The 19,914-nt window shown below is 32.8% G+C and overlaps 1 protein-coding gene across 1 annotated transcript; it reads right to left on the minus strand.

Moving 5' to 3' along the window:
• Window positions 1–5,915: 5,915 nt before the first annotated feature.
• LOC136271436 (uncharacterized) lies at window positions 5,916–9,576 on the minus strand. Its single transcript, XM_066071466.1, has 4 exons — window positions 9,546–9,576; window positions 9,239–9,426; window positions 8,364–8,564; window positions 5,916–7,582 (listed from the first exon to the last, which is right to left on the minus strand). Exons 1-4 carry the CDS (start codon window positions 9,574–9,576, stop codon window positions 7,058–7,060), a joined length of 945 nt encoding a protein of 314 aa, XP_065927538.1. The 3' UTR covers window positions 5,916–7,057.
• Between the last annotated feature and the right edge of the window lie 10,338 nt (window positions 9,577–19,914).

Raw genomic sequence — 19,914 nt, forward strand, 5'->3', positions numbered from 1 at the left:
ATGTGAAATATTAGCTATACATTGACATCCGTAATATGAATCATTTTCGTTTCTAGTCTAGCCTAATTTTTGCACCAAATACAAGATCTGTTTTGAAAGTACATGTAGTTAGTGTGCTGCATGTATACATGTATACATATTCACAAGGTAAAATGATCTGAAAATGGAACGATGTTTAGTGTCTTGAAGGAATATAATTCATGTCATATTTTGCTATACTTCAAACCTTGCACTTTTTTTTACAAAGCGCGTCAATATCGATGATTTAGACGCATTGTGAAATAAAATTACTTTTTAGTGTATTGACTTGGTTCTAAAGTTAACACATTAAAATATTCTTAAAATGTCATTTTTGGGAGTTGATTTTAATCAGCTCTCCTATGCAGTTACTTTGGCAAACCGGAACTGAAACAGTGTTTGGACTCAAGCACACATCATCATCATTGACAAGACTTCGTTCTTGAAAATAATCGAAAAATCCGATGTAATGTATGCTGAAGCATTGTTTTTGTAGTCGCATGTATCTACGCCAGAGTGAATATATAGTTTCGTTCAACCCGCGATCGGCTGTCTCTGTAAATCTCCGACAAGCAGAGAGTCTCTCTCGCTTGTCGGAGATAAACGATGACGGCCGAGCGTCTGGTTGAAGGAGACTAGAGTTCAATATTGCTTGGATCCATACAATTTTCCAGAAATATTTCGATTACTTGTCGGAAAAGTCCGAGAATTCAAATTATAAAAATGTACATAATTCAAATACAGACTATAAACTACTTGCAATGCAAAATAACTTATTTTTGATTTTAAAATAAATAAAAATCGATAAAATCAACTCCCGTCAGTACTCCTGTACTTTGATCATCAAAGTGTGTTGAAACAATTGTTTCATGATAAACGTTTTTTTTTACTTTTTTAAAATTTTTTTTACGTACTGTCGCCCGGTAAATACACAAAACTACAAACTGACAAACGTATCGTAAACATGTTTCGTAAACATGTTTCTTACAAACCGTATAGCGTGTGAAAAGTGTACAGCTGAGGTATTGTGGGTTTCGGGGTCTGTAACTGAGTTTTCATGTATATTTTAGTACACGAAATGACCCGGATCATTAATAATCCATATAATTACGAGATAACTTACCCGCTTGTGATTATACCGTACGAAAATGAAGTGTTGAAAATCTTATACTAAGAACCTGTTATCAACTCTACATACACAGAGTAACGTGTAAATAACGAGTTTTCCAATATTCCTAAAACCAAATTTTATCTGTATATTTTGCGAGTTGGATCAAAAATCACACCTGAAACTGAAAAGCGTTGTTCGTTTTGGTTTAGACTCGCAAGAATGTGTTCAAATTATTTTATTTATTCTTTCTGATGATGATCCAGAAAATTAAAAAAAACCTGTGCAATTTTTAATTCTGATTAGAAATGAGTACATGACTGCCGTAGAGTAACTTGTTGTTTGCAACGAGGGTGGATCAATTATAATACATTGCATTACTTAGTCAGCTATTTTGACATTTATTAAGTCATTAAAAACACATTTCAGAGAGTCTGAGAAAGCTGTCACCCCCACAAACCCTGGGCCTTCTGCTGCCAAAAGCAACAGTACAACTGCAGATTTAGATGAGCAGAATAAAAAGGAAAGACAGGAAAAGACTGATGAACTAACTGCGATTGCCAAAAAGTTGAAACTTGAGATGGAGACAATGGAGGATGATCTGTCTAATCTACATAAACGTTATAAATCAATGAAACTTGATACTGTGCAATTGGCGAATAAATTGGACGAACTTAAGAAAATAGAGTAAAACATTACTCGATTATCTTTCAATGATAAAGAAGCTTTTTTTTATTACATGCAATTGTAAATTGAAAATAACAAAAAAAATGATCATCGCTTTGGATTGAGATCTGTAGAAACAGGATATTTTATCTAGAATGCTATATGGAGGTGCAACGTAGGGTTTTTAACTTTCTTTGTCATAATCACGAATAAGTATAAAATGTTGTCAGTCATACTTGTTTTTTAAAGTATCCAAAAGGTAATAAAAATGGTTTGTCATTAGAATATATCTGATTGATTCAATTGACGAAAGTTACATTAAACATCGGAGTTACTCTGATATCGTCTTAAAAATCTTTGGGCCCAATTTTCGTGAACTGACAATTAAAAAGTAATATCCTTTGGGTGTAATTTCTAGGATTCGTTACTACGTATAATGAATAAAGACTGTAATTTTTTACTCGCCAGGGGTGTCAAGGTTCCCACAAAATCCACGAAACCCATGGGCTCCCAAGAATTTTAATTATACACAGTGCATGCTTGACTGAAAGAAAGTGTTACTCAAAAGTGAGTCCATGAAGACAGCGCTCTGCATCTCAGATCATTACTTTGTGTTATAGTGATTGAGGAGAGTTATGCAAACGGTCATAGGTCAACTTTGCATGTACCTTGCATCTGTTTCTGAGACGACAAGCGGATTTCGCGATATTGATTTGTAGTTTAATCTCTCGAATTCATCTCTGGCTACTTATCTTAGTCTATAGTCTATCTCCATCAAAACATCATTTATCAAGGTTCAAAAGGAATTACAAAATGATTAACGATCTCTCATCCTCAGCAATGTCCTATAACTCTAAATTATCCGGAATTTTTTTTATTCGTTCTATAATTAATCTGCCTTTTATAAAGAAAAAAAAATTATCATTGTGCACATCCATTCAACGAACTGTTCGGCTTAATAGTGGATCCACGAAGACCTACTACCTCAGTGTAAAGGGGTTCGAATCACAGATGCACCGGGGTTTTTTTCTGATTTGATCTCAATTTTTATACATTATTCCATTATGTTCATCGTGGCCAAAACTGCAACAATTTCGTAAATTGCATGGATACCATCAACACATTTCTTTTTATTTTATTTCATTTATAAAGTTTGAAGGATAAATAACATTCTTATGATGGAAAAAAAAATACTTAGAGGCTGAGGACCGGAGAACTTTAAGCATGGATGATATGCCAAAATAGTGCTTGCCGTTGTTTCAAACGAAAATATACAAGTACTTGTATCGAAACGAAAATCGAACTTGCAACCTATGGGGCGACAGTCCATTGCACTGTGGATAATGTCACGGTAGACTTCACTATTTGACGTCAGCGTAGAACAATTAACCATCAGCATTTATCATGACTTTTAACCTGCTGACCAAAAGCAGATGAATTCCGTCTTTTGATTATTTTTAAAAGACAACGATATGAACACACTCAGCAGTAGAAAGTATGTTCTCGTACCAAGTGGATTCGTAGTATCTGACATGTACCTGTTGTATGTCGAGACGATCATAATTTGAGTAGATATAAAATATTGAACTGTTTCCCTCCAGAGAAATCTACACCAATGATAGCCATACTGGACACTTACACTTCCCCAGTAAATTGCACACTTCAAAGATAAGAGGAATAGTGTTCGACTTTAAAATTTCAATGTCTTTGTTCATATAATATTTTGTTAAAAATGGAGAAAGTTTGTGTGAGCTAAGTGGCTCCGCAGAGATTAACTTAACCTTCCATAGGTAGAGAAAAATAAATCTAAAAATCAGTTTTCAATCCAAAGTGTTCGTTTGACAAGGTGATCAAAATGTGGATATACATGTATAAACAAATATATAAACGTATTTGTGTCCGCACCTAAACCCCTGGCACAACCTCCCTGGACCCCACAGTCAGAGGGAGTATAGCCCTATGAACCCCTTTCCATGACATTTTTATCGTAACTGAACATTCTCATTGGCTCTATGTCACTTGATATTTTTTGATTGGATGTTCCTGTGGGTTTATGTGCACCCTAATATATAAAATGATAACCTTCAATAAACAATAATGAGGAGGCTGTGTGATCAATAGTTGATCATCTTTAAACTTAAATCACATCAAAACACCTTGACAAAGTAAAACTCAGTTTTATTCTGGCAAATACGGTAATTGAACAAATTGGGTATTGATTAATAATACCTCTTCATATACTATGTATATATATATATATATATATATATATATATATATATATATATATATATATATATATATATATATATATATATATATATATATATTGTACAATGGCTGCAGCCATCCATCTAGCCTCGTTAATATCACTGTGACATACATGTTCAACATCATGGAATCACTAGTACTACCGTCAGGCATTTTTAATAATGTTCACACATGTCCGTTTCGGCGAAACACATGGACTGGCTCTCATCAAACTGATAAGAAGCTAACAAACCCCGAAAACCTCAAAAAAAACTAGCAAATCTTAACGGTGCACATTTTTGTACCGAGATTAATTGCCATAATTAAACAAAATCGGTAAAAAAGATGCAATATACCGGTACATCTATTAAAATAAAAGAATGCACAAGTATAGAAATTTTCATGACTTTGTTTTGGATAAATCAGATTTGCAATTTAGGTAACTTCTTTGAGGATTTAAGTTGAACAGTTATCTAAAGGAATTGATAAGTCAACAAAGATCTGTTATAATTTTGTGAAAAACATTACTATATATTTTTGTCTCCATTGCAATATTCTCATTATAAATGAAATAAAGAGTACAAATTTTGTAAACAAGTATAAACCATGTAAAAATTAAAGTGGTTTTTATTTTATCAAAACAATAGACAACAAGAAAAAATTAATCATGCATAAAAAAACGACTGCAAACCATTTGTTTTTCTGATTATAACATTTCACATACGTTCTCTCTGAGGAAAGCTTCAAAGCATCGAGTAAAAATGTCTAAACAAAGTAATGAGATGTTCAAAATAACTCTGCAAAAATGACAGGTAGTCCTTTTACTTACATATCATATAACCAATCGCTTTCTGGCAGCTGGTAATTAAAAACAAGGGGCCCAGGGGTCACATTGATCCACTGAAAAACAATAGCCATAACCCTGATCAAATCAGCTTTAAGGTGGTTTGGGACATCTCCATATTGTGACATACTTCCTTTTGAAATGATCAGTAAAATTAATTATTTTAATTTGTTCTTTCTAAAAATTGTTATCTAACAGCAAAGCACAATGGGTTAGAAATTGAACTACAAATCTGTCATGTGTTCAAATCTCGCTGGGGCTTTTACAATTTTTACCTGTTCAAAAATTTTTAAAACACTTTTTTTGGGTCAAATATTGTAAAATTTGAAAATTCTGACCAGTGAAAGCATTTCATAAAGATTTTCTCTTACTTCTATGTACAAATATGACCTCCATTTAGGCCATACCCTACCCCATAGGATCATAATTTGAACAAACTTGAATCTACATCTCCTGAGAATACTTCCATACAAGTTTAAGATTCTCTGGCCAAATGGTTTTTAAGATTTTTAAAAAGATTTTTCTATATTTCTTCCTATTTTAAAAAAACAACACCACCCACTGTGACCCCTCACTTCCCCAGGGGATTATAACTTGAACAAACTTGAAGCTACACTATCTGAGGATGATTCTACACAATTTTAAGCCATTTTGATCATATGGTTCATGAGAAGATTTTAAAGTTTTTTTTCTTTATTTACTGTATGGACAAATAGTTATCAGACAAGCTCACTTTAGCTATTAGCTCAGGTGAGCTGAAAGAAAAACAGCATTTTACCCCATACAATAACATACTTTGGGTTTCTACAATTGAATAACTAATAGTAGATTCCCGAATATCAATCAATATAATTGTTAAAATAAATGGGGTTTTTGTTGGTACAAAAAGTAAGTTTCATTATAAAGTAAGCTTCGCTATTTTTTGGTAGCATGATAGAATTATAAACACACACTTATTTATAATATCTTTCCATGCATATAATTCATATAAATGCATTGCAAAGATAATTAGCATTAGCATTAGGAATATTTTTCTTGAACATGATAAAAAAAAATCCATATAACAATATCAAAATGACTGATGCAAAATAGTTTTAAGTATCCAGAAACATGAGTATTCATCAAGAACAAAAATTATGAACACAAAAGGGGTTGAAAAAATGAGTCAATTCTACATCATAATACTGTGGTTTTAATCATATTAGTTGAATACCTTTTTTCATGGATTTTGTTGTTAACTTAATCCACAAAATGAAAAGGATCAATAAAGTGCAATTTCTAATAAACTATTGTTCTGAAAAGATCACCGGCCACTTTATGGAACCTTGAAATTGTGATTTTCAGTAAATCAATTTATAATATTACTGGAATAACAGTAATGTTAATGAATTGTCTCTCTCTCAAAAAAAAAAAAGGACATAAAAATTCATATTGAAGTTCTTCTGGTTTTTAACAGAATACTAGTACTAATACATCTAATCTTGTGACATGCTGAGATTATCAAGTTTCCTACGCATAGGACTTGCTAAACTTTGCAAGCATTCCAACTTCAACTTTTTTGGAGTTACCTCCCCTCTTGAGCACTCTTCATTGTTTCTTTTCAATGGACTTGGTGATAGTGAGGATGAGAGGATACTTGGAGAGTTCCTGCCATCATCTCCACCATCAGAATCAAACAAGTCATTATCACCGGTCACAGACCTATGTGAATCAAAGTTACTACTATTTCTAATTCCACTACCATTGGAAAATTTCTGGATAGATTTAGATGATACAGGAGAGAGTAAGCTTGGAGAAGAGGGTTCACTCCCTGAGTCATTAATGGGCGAGTTTTGGCCCTTACTTCTCTGGAAATTAACACTTCTCTCTGCTACTTCACATAGTCTTGACAATTCCCCAATATCGTCATCATCCTCATCAAAATCACCATCAGCATCATCTGTCACTTTAGCAGTATTCCTCTGCTGACCTTCATTTCTGTTATTCTTTTTCCGCGGAGAAATTTCAGGTAATCTGTCTTGCTGAACAAATCCTGAATATCTATTCTGTTTAAGACTTGACTGAACGTTTTCTTTCTTTATCATTCCATTATCTTCAACATCTTCATCAGGACTTTGAGTTGCATCAGATTTACATCCCTCATCATCCGCCTTTGGGGCCTCACCATTTCTTTATCCATCCTCTCTTCCACTGCGTAGAGGACCACAGTTTTCCAACAATGACTCGTTCCTGGCCTGTTCCTCTGAGATCAGAAGCATGCTTTCATCCACTTCTGACCACTGGCTATCGTTAGAACTTTTATTTCCAGATGCCAACTCATCAAGCTTTGGGACTGGGCTTAAATTGCTGAACTTATTCAGAGTCTGTCTAACCAAGGGCGTAGAGGTAGCATCCAGACCAGAGAGCTTGGACCTCTGAAAATGTTGCTTAGAATTCGGCAGTAAATTTGGAGAAAAATTCAAAGGTCTTGGCCTGTACAACCCAGAGGCTGCAACAAAAGAAGTAGAGGGTTGCTGACCATGAGGCCCAGCCCTAGGGCTCTGAAGATCTAGTTTTCTGGGGGACAGATCAATTCTGGTAAATGTCTCATCTTCTAGTTTATCCATGGAGAAGCTGTTTGTCTGAGTGAAGGGAAGGACATGGTCATCCGTGTCTTCAATGGACGCCTGCAAGGATTGGTTCAGTTGCTCTCGATCCTGAAAAAAAACCAAGCAAATGAACTTCAATTCAACTTGCACCAAAAATTAAAATCGGAGTTTAATCAAATCAAGCATAGTCATTATGCAAAATGTATATAGTTGTTTGACAAAAACAAAAGGTTTCTATAAAATCCTGGTGCAGTAATTTCTTTAGCTACATGTACCTAGACTTCAGTTAATTTATTTTAAACTTGCAGGTATTGTAATAAAAGACATGCACAGGCTACAGACTTCCTAGATGCGCAGACTTTACAAACGTAAAGTATAATGCGATAGATTGAGAAAATTTGTGAGAAGTGTTTGTGTGAGCATTTCTATGATGCTTGTGAAGTCACAAATTCAATTCTAACAGTGCGATCAGTATTGATACACCCTTGATAATTACCAAATACATGTTATATCATGAAAAAATCACTTCAAGAAGGATGTTATCGCACATCCTCACATGTAAGATATAAACACACTATAACAAGAAGGTTAAGAAAACATTCTTCTGGGCAAGATACTGTTGACCAACTTTTATTCGTGACAACTTTATTTCTAGATTTACTGGAGTAAAACTGGTTCGCAGCAACTAATTTTCTATATCAAGATGAAGTCTAAGATTATCTTGAAAATAAAATACCGGTACCAAGAGACAAGCAAGGACTGGTTCATGGTGAAAAACATTTGCAACAACAAGGCTCTTGTGAACCTTGAAAAAAATTCATCGCACTCACATAAAAGTTGGTGAACAGTATTAACACAGACTTACAAGTGAATAAAAAGATCAACTTACGGGTAGAATTTTGTTCAGCTGATACTTCAGACTTGTCCATCTCACGTTGGGTTTGGCGGCGATGGCTTTGGATAACACGAGATGGGTGCCCAGTATATGAACCTCCTTCTTCCCCCTCGTCACTGCTGTGTACACGTGCTGCCAGTTCTGCCAAGAAACGCTCGATCCCAAGTAATACACCACTGCCCCTGTTTCAGATCCCTGGGAAATATCAATTTTTTCAATCAAATTTCACATGAAATTGCATGTACTTCTAAATACTGTAGATTTCTTGTTTTTCATGAGTACTTTATTCCGCGATTCAACTGTATTGCATCAAATCGTGAGAATATGTAATCACGAGCACCAGATTTTTATCACAGTTTCTTTAGTTTACATTTGTCAGAAAAATAAAAACAATATTTTAAAATTCAAGAGATGTGCCTCTAGCAATTTTATGCGGTTATTAATTCCTCAGGTTTGATTAGGAATATACAGTAAGGGATCTCATGATTTAGTGCAAGTGATTATAATAATCATAAATTGGTTCCTTTGTTTAGGCACCAGTTTTAATCATACATTGGGAACCTGATATCGTATGTGGGCAATGAATATCTCCAAAATTTGTAAATAATCTTAGCTCATGGATATTCATTGCTGCATAAAGTTTGTGCATTTCTGCACATAAGACTCACAAAAATGGTTTATTTTAATTAGTTATAAACTGGCTAAAACTTTGAACTTTAATAAGTTCACATGTAGCAGAGTAGAAAAGGTGCTTAAATATAATACCACTTGATCATATAAGCTCTCAGAGAGTTTAAAGATACTTGAAAGAGGATAAAACTGAATAACTGAGACAACAATTCGTGCTCATGCACACAATAGCTACTGACCTGGAAGGTGTGAATGGTCCTTGCCCAAGCGTGCCGGATTTTACAGAATTTCTTCAGTTCCCTGAAGGAGCACCAGAACTCTTTGGGATCGTCTGGATCCTCATTGGACAGGTACAAATAACGCTCACTTTTTGTACTTTTACAATCGATTATCGTTTTGTCCTGAATAAAAAAATGTTTGGCTTTCACTAACAACATATTTTTATAGAAGTTTAATTACTATCCGCTATGTTTGTTTTTACAGGGTGCAAAAAAAGTATCACTCGAGATAATTAATCTTATCAAATTAGCTATAAAAACAAAATACTGCCGTGTTTGTCAGCAGCTTTGGACGCCATTTTATTTGCTATACTTACTAAATTCGGGCCTCGAACAGACAGTTCTTTCTCTCACAGAAGAAGTTATGGTGACCAATTTTTAAAAATAAAACAGTTATATATTTGACTTTGAGTAATTTTGAAAAAAAAGTGAAAGAAGGTTAACAATTTAGAATTTACACTTTTTAATAAAGTTTTGGTGTAGTACTTCTTTTCTTTTTGGGAGTTGATTTTAATCAACTCTCCTATGCAGTCACTCTGACAAACCGAAAGTGAAACAGTGTTTGGACCTAAGCATAAATCATCATCTTAGTTCTTGAATATAATAGAAAAATTCGATGTAATGTATGCTGAAGCATTGTTTTTCAAGAAAACTTAACTATAAACACTTTGAAAATAGTAAGATTTTATATAATACGAACAATTTAGATATTTATGTAGTCATGTATTCCTACGCCAGAGTTTAATATAGTCTCCTTCAACCAAAAGCTTGACTGTCTCCGTAAATGTCGGAGATTAACGGAGACAGCTGAGCGTCTGGTTGAACGAGACTGAAGTTCAATATCAAAAGTGCTTGGATCCATACAATTTTTCAAAATTGTTTCGATTACTAATACATAGTTTGAAATCTATCTTTAAATATTACACAACGTGATTCATATGGGGTTTCTCTAAATTCTTGTCTGAAAAGTCTAATTAAAATTCATATTATAAAAAAGTGCGTAATTTAAATACAGACTAGAAACTAATTGCCACGCAAGATAAGTTGATTTTAAATAAATGATAATCGATTAAATCAACTCCCGTCAGTACTTCAGTACTTTGATTTTAATTTGAAACACACACACTGTTTTACTGTTTGAAAAGGGATAGCCCTTCATTTGAACAGTCTCTTTTCACTTTAATAGGGATTTTTTTACCAACTTTGGTAAAATTTGGTTGGGTTTGTTTTGTGGGTTGCAGAAAAGAAGTTATAAATGTGAAAAGTTGACAGACAGACAAACAGACGGATGGACGGGCGGACCGACGGACTGAGACAATTAATCAGTAAAAATCAGCCAAGTTGACATATTTATCCGCCTGTATGAAAGAATGATAATTTTAAAAAAAATCAAAATTTGTTAAGGAGATACCGGTACTTCTATATAAATTGCTCAGAGCAACTTCCAGTTTAAAGAAACCAATATTTTTGTAGTTAGAGTCAGTTTACAACAGGGTCATTTTTAACGTTTTGACTGGGTACATAAGACATTAATAATCCTCATGTCATGGTGAAATATTATCACGGGTATGAATTTCACAACTTTTGGTCCCAATTTTCAACAGAGAAAAAGGAAGGTATTGCTACGCCGTCAAACAAAAAAAGCGAACGGAAAGCAGAACGAAATGGAAAATAGAATATATACATGTCTTATCAATTTAACTGCTTCAAAAAGGTTACAGATTGGACAAGAAACATTTTACAATGCATCAGTTGTTCATACTAAATAAAACGTTGTTAACGCAAGTTGACATATAAATATTTTTTTATGAATCTCGCAATCATTAGTTTTGCATTTGGTTTGGTCAAAGTATTTGTAAAATTAAATGTACACACAATTACATTGCCATCAAATGTAAAGAATAGAATAAACCATAATTTCTTTTCTACCACAGCATAGCGCAGTTAGTTAAAGCGTTTGACCTGCAAGTAGTGAGTTCAAAACCGACTTGGTGATTGAATTAACAACTTAAACTGTAATATTTTAGATTTCAAAAAATTAAAAAATAAACGCTCATCCACATGGAAGTGTAACTTAAAAACATTGTGACCAATAAGGTCTAGTACCTTGTACTGCAGAAAGGAACAAGTGTTTCACGATGTGTGTGGCCTTAATTATTTGGCCACCTTTTAGTAAGCTTTTATCTTATGCTCTAGGACTTCGGAAACCTTTAAATTGTCATGTTGCTTGTGATTATGAAATATGTAGACAGTATTGAAGTGTTGTTTAAAAATTTCATCTTATCTTAATAACACAGACAGGACTAATTTTTAACGTGTAAAGTTTATTGCGTAGAGATTTTTATGATAAAAATAACAAATATCGAAACAAGATCTCGTGTTCAGTTGTTTTCAGCAAAAAAATGACTTTTTGAAGGCAGTAGTTTTAGGTCAAAGAAATTTTACTGAAATATATTATTGATTCTACGCCTCGGTTCAAGCTAAAAACAATGTTTCAAACTTCAATGGTATATTAAAAAATCGTTTCAGCTCAATGTGACGATGCATTTGTATTCAAAACCCAACGTTGTTAAAAAAATTAGATCCACAATACAGGACGCCTTTTCAGCTGAATTTGTGTAAACACATATTAAATTTCAGTTTTTGTAACACAGCCAAGTCACATGTTGTTCAGGATACCTAGTCACAAAACAGGAAACTACCAACGCATACGATTGTCCTCTGAGAAAAAAACAAACGATTGTCAATTCGAAAACAGTTCTTTTTTCCTCACTATACGTATGCGGACGGTCGAAATTTTCTAAACAAATGTTAAACAATCTTACAGCTGAGCAGTCATGTGAAAAAACGAGAAGACACATGCAAAATGTAACACTTTTAGAAAAATATGGAGTCTGATGGAAAGTGGTAGAAAAGAAAAGGGAAAAACTGATGAATGAACATGACTCTTAAATTATTTTATAGCATTCAAAACATAAGAGAAGAAAGGTATGTCAACATAATTATCTCGCATGTTGACATAAATATCTTGCATGTTAACATAATTAACTTGCGTGTTGACATAATTATTCGCATGTCGACATAATTCCTTTGCATGTTGACATACTTTTCTTGCATGTTTATCTAATTTATTTAATGCCACCATACAAGATATTTAACATTGTGCGTAGTATTTAAAATTAGATATAGTTTACATGCAATCTGTGATGCATCATCGGTATTTACATAAGCAAGAAGGTGTCACGTGACATAGAAAAAATACCTCGTAACAACCCAAGTAAACTCATTTTAGAAGTTTTGTGATTTGAATCGCACAGAAGCATAATGGATAACAGGTATGCATACCTATTTTTTTTTTATAAAGTTATAGAATTGGTGATAATTAAGCAAGATTTTAAATTGTATATCTTTTGAAAGATTGGGCATGTATTGGTTGCAATAAGAATAAAAGGAAGTCTTACTATAACCAACTATCAATTTATCAAGTAACCCTGTGAATGTCTTTGTCAGCTAAGAATTTGTTTTGCTTTTATGTTTACAAATAATTCCAAATACAAAAACAAAATAATGAAGGCATGGACCAAACACTATTAATGATTGTAATGCAGTATTCATTAGTATAATATGCTTCCATTCGCTAGTTGATATATATGTTTTCCAACATGACAGTGGACTAGGATTGATATATTCAAAGTATTTAGGTAGTTATTATTTACCAAGAAAATGGCTACGCATTTCGACAAAATACAAGCATTTCAATAAAAATTCATGACCAAAAGAATATTGATTAGTTCTCTCTGCAGTTGAGAGTAAATGAGGGAGTTATTTGAAGTCCTGTTCACATGCACAACGATTTTACAAAAAAAATAATTTCGTAGAATATGCTCTTAAACGTTGTCTTTAAACTATTATGCACATAGCATAGGCGAGCATAGATTATGTCTGTTGTCGTAAATGGAGACACGTTTATAACTTAAGCGTTAATCAATGTGTTTTGTTTGTAAGTTAGACTTCTGTGTTCTGAATAACAATATTTGAAAATGCAAATATGTTATCTCGCATTATGTACATGTATTTCAAACCGGTTTTGCTTTTATTTAAAATGCTATATTTTAAAAACAGGATAATAATGTAACTTGTATCATGCGGGCCATGGAGCGAGTCGTGGATAAAACTACCTTGTCTTTGTTAAAAGCCCTGTTTGTAATGTTGACATATTAAGTTACATGCAAAAAAATGAATCTATTTGGGACACCATTTACTAGGTAATTTTGTAAAAGCTCGGAGTTTTTTTTTAAATCAGAGAGAATATGATGTAAAAAGATGTAAAATGACTTATTTAAATACCCCAACCGAAAAAAAAACTACAAGGTGTTTAAAGTTCTCAAAGTATAGCTGTGGTACTTTTTAGCCGTTTAAAATCATTTTCATCATGCAGAAATATTTTAGAGTTGAGAGCCGTTTTCTTAATAATCAGGTCTGGAGGATTTATTAAAGGTTCAAGCAAGATTTACTTAACATATATTCATATCGCAACTAGAGGATAGTCTTCTGCCTTTTGAAACCCACTTTTAAAAATGTATCAGATATCAGTGCGTCACTGGTAACAAGCACAGCTCGCCGGCGCGAAGCGGGTCCTTATGACATCACATGCGCGAAGATAAAATTTGAACTACTGCTCCATTTTATGTATTGTCCTTTTCTGTGGTCAGCATTGTACCAACAATTCCGTGTAAATTGCAAATTGTAAATTGGCTCCCAATTTTAAGTTGTCTAGTGAACAGGTAAAAGGTTTTTAAGAACTTCATGTATTAAAAAGGTGAACAAACATTGTATCTTTCGCAATTTTAAATTCTTAGGAGAGTTGTTATTTCAGACAGACGACGATGACCTGAAATGCTAACGTGAACTCTGACGTCACAATCACTTTTGTTTAAAAAGGAGAAAGAACTCTGCGTTGAAATAAATTCGTACTTGAGATACAATAATAAAAAATACATATTCTTCTCATTTATCAATCAAAATATCGATTATAATGCTTTTATACTTAAGCAGAAAAATTATTTATACTTATTTAAACAAATTCACACACAGACGAAAAATGTATCTTATTATGATTTTTTTAAAGGAAAATGCCATAAAGCGGTCTCAGTAATGGACTCTCGGAAAAAAAACAACAAACAAACGAACAAAAACAAAAAATAAAAGCAAACAACATATAAATACTTCATATCTTATCTTTAGATTGAACTTTCGCTTTCTTTAATATATGTACATTGTCGGCATTATTAAAGAAAGAAAAAACAAAAATAAACTATAACATGGTTCAGCGACGATTTGGCGTAGGGAACCAAAAGGAAAATGAAACCCAATGTAAAAAATCAAGCTTTTTACATCTGTCTGGCAAACCATTCTGTTACATTCAGGATTCAAGTGCGTTGGGTGTTATTTCATTGGCCGAGAAGAGATCAAATTCTTTAACAGACATAAACATATTCTTAGAAAGTCTTACGATAGCAATACAATAGCAATTGTATTAAGGGGGACCAGGGCGTTGCAGTGTAAAATTATTTGTCAAATAATTTTTTTTTTTTGCCTTTTAAACACATTAACATAAAGGTGTCTTCTACAGCATATATCATGACTACTTTCTTACCTTGTAAGGGAGATATTTCAATAGAAATTATCCCCCTTTTCTGGCATAATAATTTTTTTTATCAGTTTCAAATTTCTGCAATAGTTATTTTATTTGAGGGAATTTATTTGCAAATTATGTTCATTGATTTTAAGAATTGAAACAAATTTCAAAATTATTTACATTATTGACTTTTTGTTTACATAGCAATATCATAATTTTATCAAAATTTTGCTTAATGACACTTCAACTTTTGTTTGGAGGTTTTTTTTTATTCTAAATTTGAACAAAATGTGATTGCACATAAAAAAAATTGTCAATAAAATAAAAAAAAAAATCATATATCAACCTTAGCACCTGCTTGATAACTGCTTGATAACTTATGAAACTGCCGACTTTCAAGAGGCTTTTGACTCCGTAGAGTGGAACTTTCTATTTAAATCATTAGAAAAATTTAATTTCGGTGAAAACTTTATCAAATGGATAAAAATTCTTTACACTAACTCATATTTTCACATTAAAAATAATGGGTGTATCTTACGAAAATGTAAAATGCACAGGGGGATACGACAAGGGTGCCCTGTCTCAGCGATATTATTCTTATTTGTTATGGAAATTCTGAACGGAAGGATAAATAGTACAAACTCAATTAAAGGCTTTAAACTAGAAGGAATAGATAGAGAAATAAAATGTATACAACATGCTGATGACAGTACTTTTCCTTTAAAGAACATGGGCTCTTTTGAGAAGACAATTGATATTATAAAAACATTTGGAAGTGTCTCGGGAACGAAATTAAATCTATCGAAAACTGAATGTATACTTTTAGGAGAACTGAAAAATATGCTTAAAAAAGAAAATTTCATACAAAATATCAATATAAATAGGACCACTGTAAAATGCATAGGGATCCACACAACAATAAAGAATATAATGAAAAAAACTGGCAATGCAAATTAAAAGAATTTGAAAAAATCCTAGATTCATGGCGAATACGAAAATTGATGATCTTTGAAAAATGTCAAATAATAATTCTTTAATTTTCTTTAAACTTTTATATTTAACAACAGTACTTGAATATCCGGAACAAAATACAATCAAGCAAATAAATAGAATTATTTTTTTCGTTTCTCTGGGGAAACAGAGAAAGAATAAAACGTAAAACACATCCTACCCATAGTAGAAGGGGGATCGGTATTACCGACTTCGAATTAAAAAATAAAGCTATAAAGGCAGCATGGGTTTCAAAGCTTGTAAAATCTGACAATGTTTTAAACAAATTAATAAACTCTTGCATTAGAAGATATAATTTAGACATATCCTACTTATTAAATACCAATGTAACAAAGACAAAAGACCTAAACATAAAACACCTTCCAAATTTCTATAAAGAAGTGATATGTGCCTTTAATGAGTGCAATAATAATTGTCAAGGAAAACTTCAAATTCAAAATATATGGTTTAATAAAAACATAGAACAGTGCGACATTTAAGTCCGGACATGACAAAGTCCGGGCTTTTAGCTACCCTTTCCGTTGGACATAGCTTACTTTTGTTTATATATCTTGGTGGGACATTTTACTTTGATCCTATCATGTCAGCATGAATGTACACATTGCTCTAGTTTTCTTATAATTGTCTCTCAAATATCAAAATCCCATGGGATTTTGGTGGGATTTTTCATCCCATCTCAAACCCCACCAAAATCCCATGGGAGAAAAAAATCTTTGTGGGATATAAACTCCCATGGGATTTTTTCTCCCATCATTGGTGTTGATAGGATAATTAATCCTATAAAAGGCTTTATAGGATTTAAAATCCTATGAATGACCATGTTGGGATATTTTATCCCAGAGGATAAAAAGTCCTCTAAATATATCATCTTGATTGATTGTATGTTGGGGTTAACTAAACACTTATGACTCAATTGTCTGATCATATAGTCTAGTAAAAGCAATATTCAAACAACCAATGTATTAATTTATTAGATAATGTCATTATATCCATCTAATGAATTACACGTGCTAAATTATATGTACCATCAATAACATATTCTTCTTGAAATGACTTAATAGAGCTTATAAAAATAAGATTTAACAAATTCTGAGAAAATAAATACCAAAAATTACCAATTCTATTGAATATTAATGAAAATATTTCTGTTTATGTAAACCTATAAACTCTTACTTTTCACTGTTGCAAGGAGACTCATTTTTGTTTTAAATTTTGATTGATTGATATGATTTGATTTGATACTGTACATCAGGTGAACCGGCATGACCCAAGGAACAAGAATATATATGATTTATGGGCGGGGATCTCAACTGTTTTCAAGATATTTGGGCACTTCCTGTTCAAGGGGGGGGGGGGTCATGACCACCCTTGGGGCCCATGACCTATATACTATTTGATGCTCCTTGACACAAGGAACAAGAATATATTTGGTTTAGGGGTGGGGATCTCAACCGTTTTCGATATATATTTGGGCACTTCCTGTTCAATGGGGGTCAGGACAACTCCCAGGGCCCATACCCTACATACCATTTGATGCCCCTTAACACAAAGAACAATAATATAAGTAGTTTGGGGTTGGGGATCTCATAGGAATTTAATGAGATATTTAAATTAGGGCACTTCCTGTTTCAAGGGTAGACGGAACCACCCCCATATGGCCATAACCTATATACCATATGATGCCCCATTACACAAGGAACAAGAATATATATGGTTTAGGGGTGAGGAGTCACGGTTTTTTAAATATTAAGTAATTTCCCAAACCTGGGGGTTGGGGAATATATATAGTCCCCAGAGATCATATCTATAATGTACCATGTATTGACCATAATTAACACTCAATATATTTAGCATTTGAAAAATCCATGTCAATATCTTTAACGGTTTTCAAGTGATAACCATTTCCAATATAATGTATAATTTTTCCCTAAGGATTCAGTGTTAGACCCCACCCCTATTTGACCCCCCAAAACTATGGTTGCCCAACCCCAATTTAAAAACAATAAATTTAAAATTCAAAACAGGGTATGCAGGCCTATCATATTCTAGATCTAGAGTTGTGTACAACTCTGTTCAGCCATCTCTGAGAAACGCAATGGACAAGTTCAGAGGCAAGAAAGAAGAAAAAGAAGAAACCGCTTTCAAAACAAATGTCTACAAAAATGCTACAAATCATCCAATTTACCAAATCTGAGCAATCGGTTAGCATCAGTGATGATCATTTCAAATATGTTTAAGAAATGACCCAAGAATTAGGTACAATATTTCAAACTATACCAGTAAATGCTTTTTCTGACAATCAAAATACGGGGAGTGTAATACATGAAAGAGTATTTCTAAGTGATTTGATGCTTTTATCATGGTAATATTATGTGGATGTATGTAGTACTGAATAAGGTTTCTTATTCAATAAGGTTGAACAACAATTGATGTCTTAATGATTAAGTTAATATGTTTTACTAAAGGAGAGCCCCATGAATCTGTGTTAAATAGAGGAGTGGGGAAATGGTAGGTTCACTTAAATGGCTATATTTTTCTTAAACCTCAATGGAATTGGCAATATGATGCATATTTTTTCTCAGGATTGCATAAGCTTTTTCATTTAATACTACCTGGTAATAAGGAAGTTTTTTTCTCATCTTTTCATAGAAATTTAGGTGAAGTTGAAGAGAGCATGTTTTAAGATATTAATTGTTCCTCTTGAGTTGGGAATTGTAACTCATTTTTAAAAAAGTGTTCATCCCACGGGTACTTAATTAATACTACCTGGTAATAAGGAAGTTTTTTTCTCATGCTTTTCCTTTATGAAAAAAGTCATTGTCCCATGCCTGTTAAATGAACTGGGTCCCATCATTGTGATAAATTTAAGGTTCTTAAAAATTATAGCTCATACAGCCTCAAAACATTAGATTTGCTCATCTGACTTACATTAAGCATACATTAAGCATATTGGAATCATTATTATATGATTGATATTTATTAGTCAAGATTGTTTTAAAATATTTACTGAATGGCGGATCAGAGGCTAGAACCCATTAATTTCTTATATAACATTTATTTTATTATGCAGTTGTATTATGTTGGTCTCAGTGGTACTTTTATGGATATTGTGAGGTTATACTATAAACACTTAAATGTTTATTCAATAGTTATGTTACATATTAAATTTTTCCTAATACTCTACTCAATGAGCTTAAATAAAGCTCTGAATACATACCGTACATGTATTTTTAAATCTCTCTCTCTCTCTCCTCTCTCTTTCTCTCTCTCTCTCTCTCTCTCTCTCTCCTAATGAATGATTTCGGTTTGTTTCAAAGTTAATTATGAACATGATTATATATACCATGTATATGTTCTCTTTCTCTCTCTCTCTCTCTCTCTCTGAAAATTTTTGGCCATAGGTTTTAAAGGATTAATTCTGATTTTTAACTTGCAGTTACCTACATGTAGTACTTAATTATTTCTGATCGACTTAATTCTTCTATTCATTGACAAGATGTTTTAGTGACTAAAAGCCTTGTATTTATGTTACTCATTATTTACTGAAGTTGTTGTCTTTCTGGGCAGTCATATGGTATGTCATGTACATGAATATTGTTGTTTGACAATACACGTATTAAAATGTACATGTAGTAGTGTGACAAGGACTATTCATAAAAGCACAATGTCTATTCTAGATGATGTAGATATACTGGCAGCCTATGAAAATATGCCCCCATGTACTTCATGTATATATTAACTCATTTTATTAGCAAACAGCAGTTAGAACATGAACTAAGATGGCAAATGGATATCCACATTAAATACTCCTAAATTAAGAACATACAAACTATCAAAGGAAAATTTTTGCCTAGAAAAGAACATCTCAATGAACATTCCTAAACATATTGTTAGCTAGATCAACAATGGCACAGTTTCAGTGTGGGGTATACTACCCCTGAAAATAGAGACTGCACAATTTCAGGGTAAACTTGTCTAGACTGAGTGC

The sequence above is a fragment of the Magallana gigas genome, chromosome 9 (assembly GCF_963853765.1).
Source record: "Magallana gigas chromosome 9, xbMagGiga1.1, whole genome shotgun sequence".
NCBI classification, from domain to species: Eukaryota; Metazoa; Mollusca; class Bivalvia; order Ostreida; family Ostreidae; genus Magallana; species Magallana gigas.

Bases quoted from the DNA above. Each gene is read 5' to 3' on its own strand.
- LOC136271436 (XM_066071466.1), bottom strand. From the start codon at position 9,576: ATGGCGTCCAAAGCTGCTGACAAACACGGCA. The intron at 9,427-9,545 runs GTATTTTGTTTT...ATATGTTGTTAG, and splicing joins AGCTGCTGACAAACACGGCA to TGAAAGCCAAACATTTTTTT. The intron at 7,583-8,363 runs GTAAGTTGATCT...GTTTTTTTTCAG, and splicing joins AGCTGAACAAAATTCTACCC to GATCGAGAGCAACTGAACCA.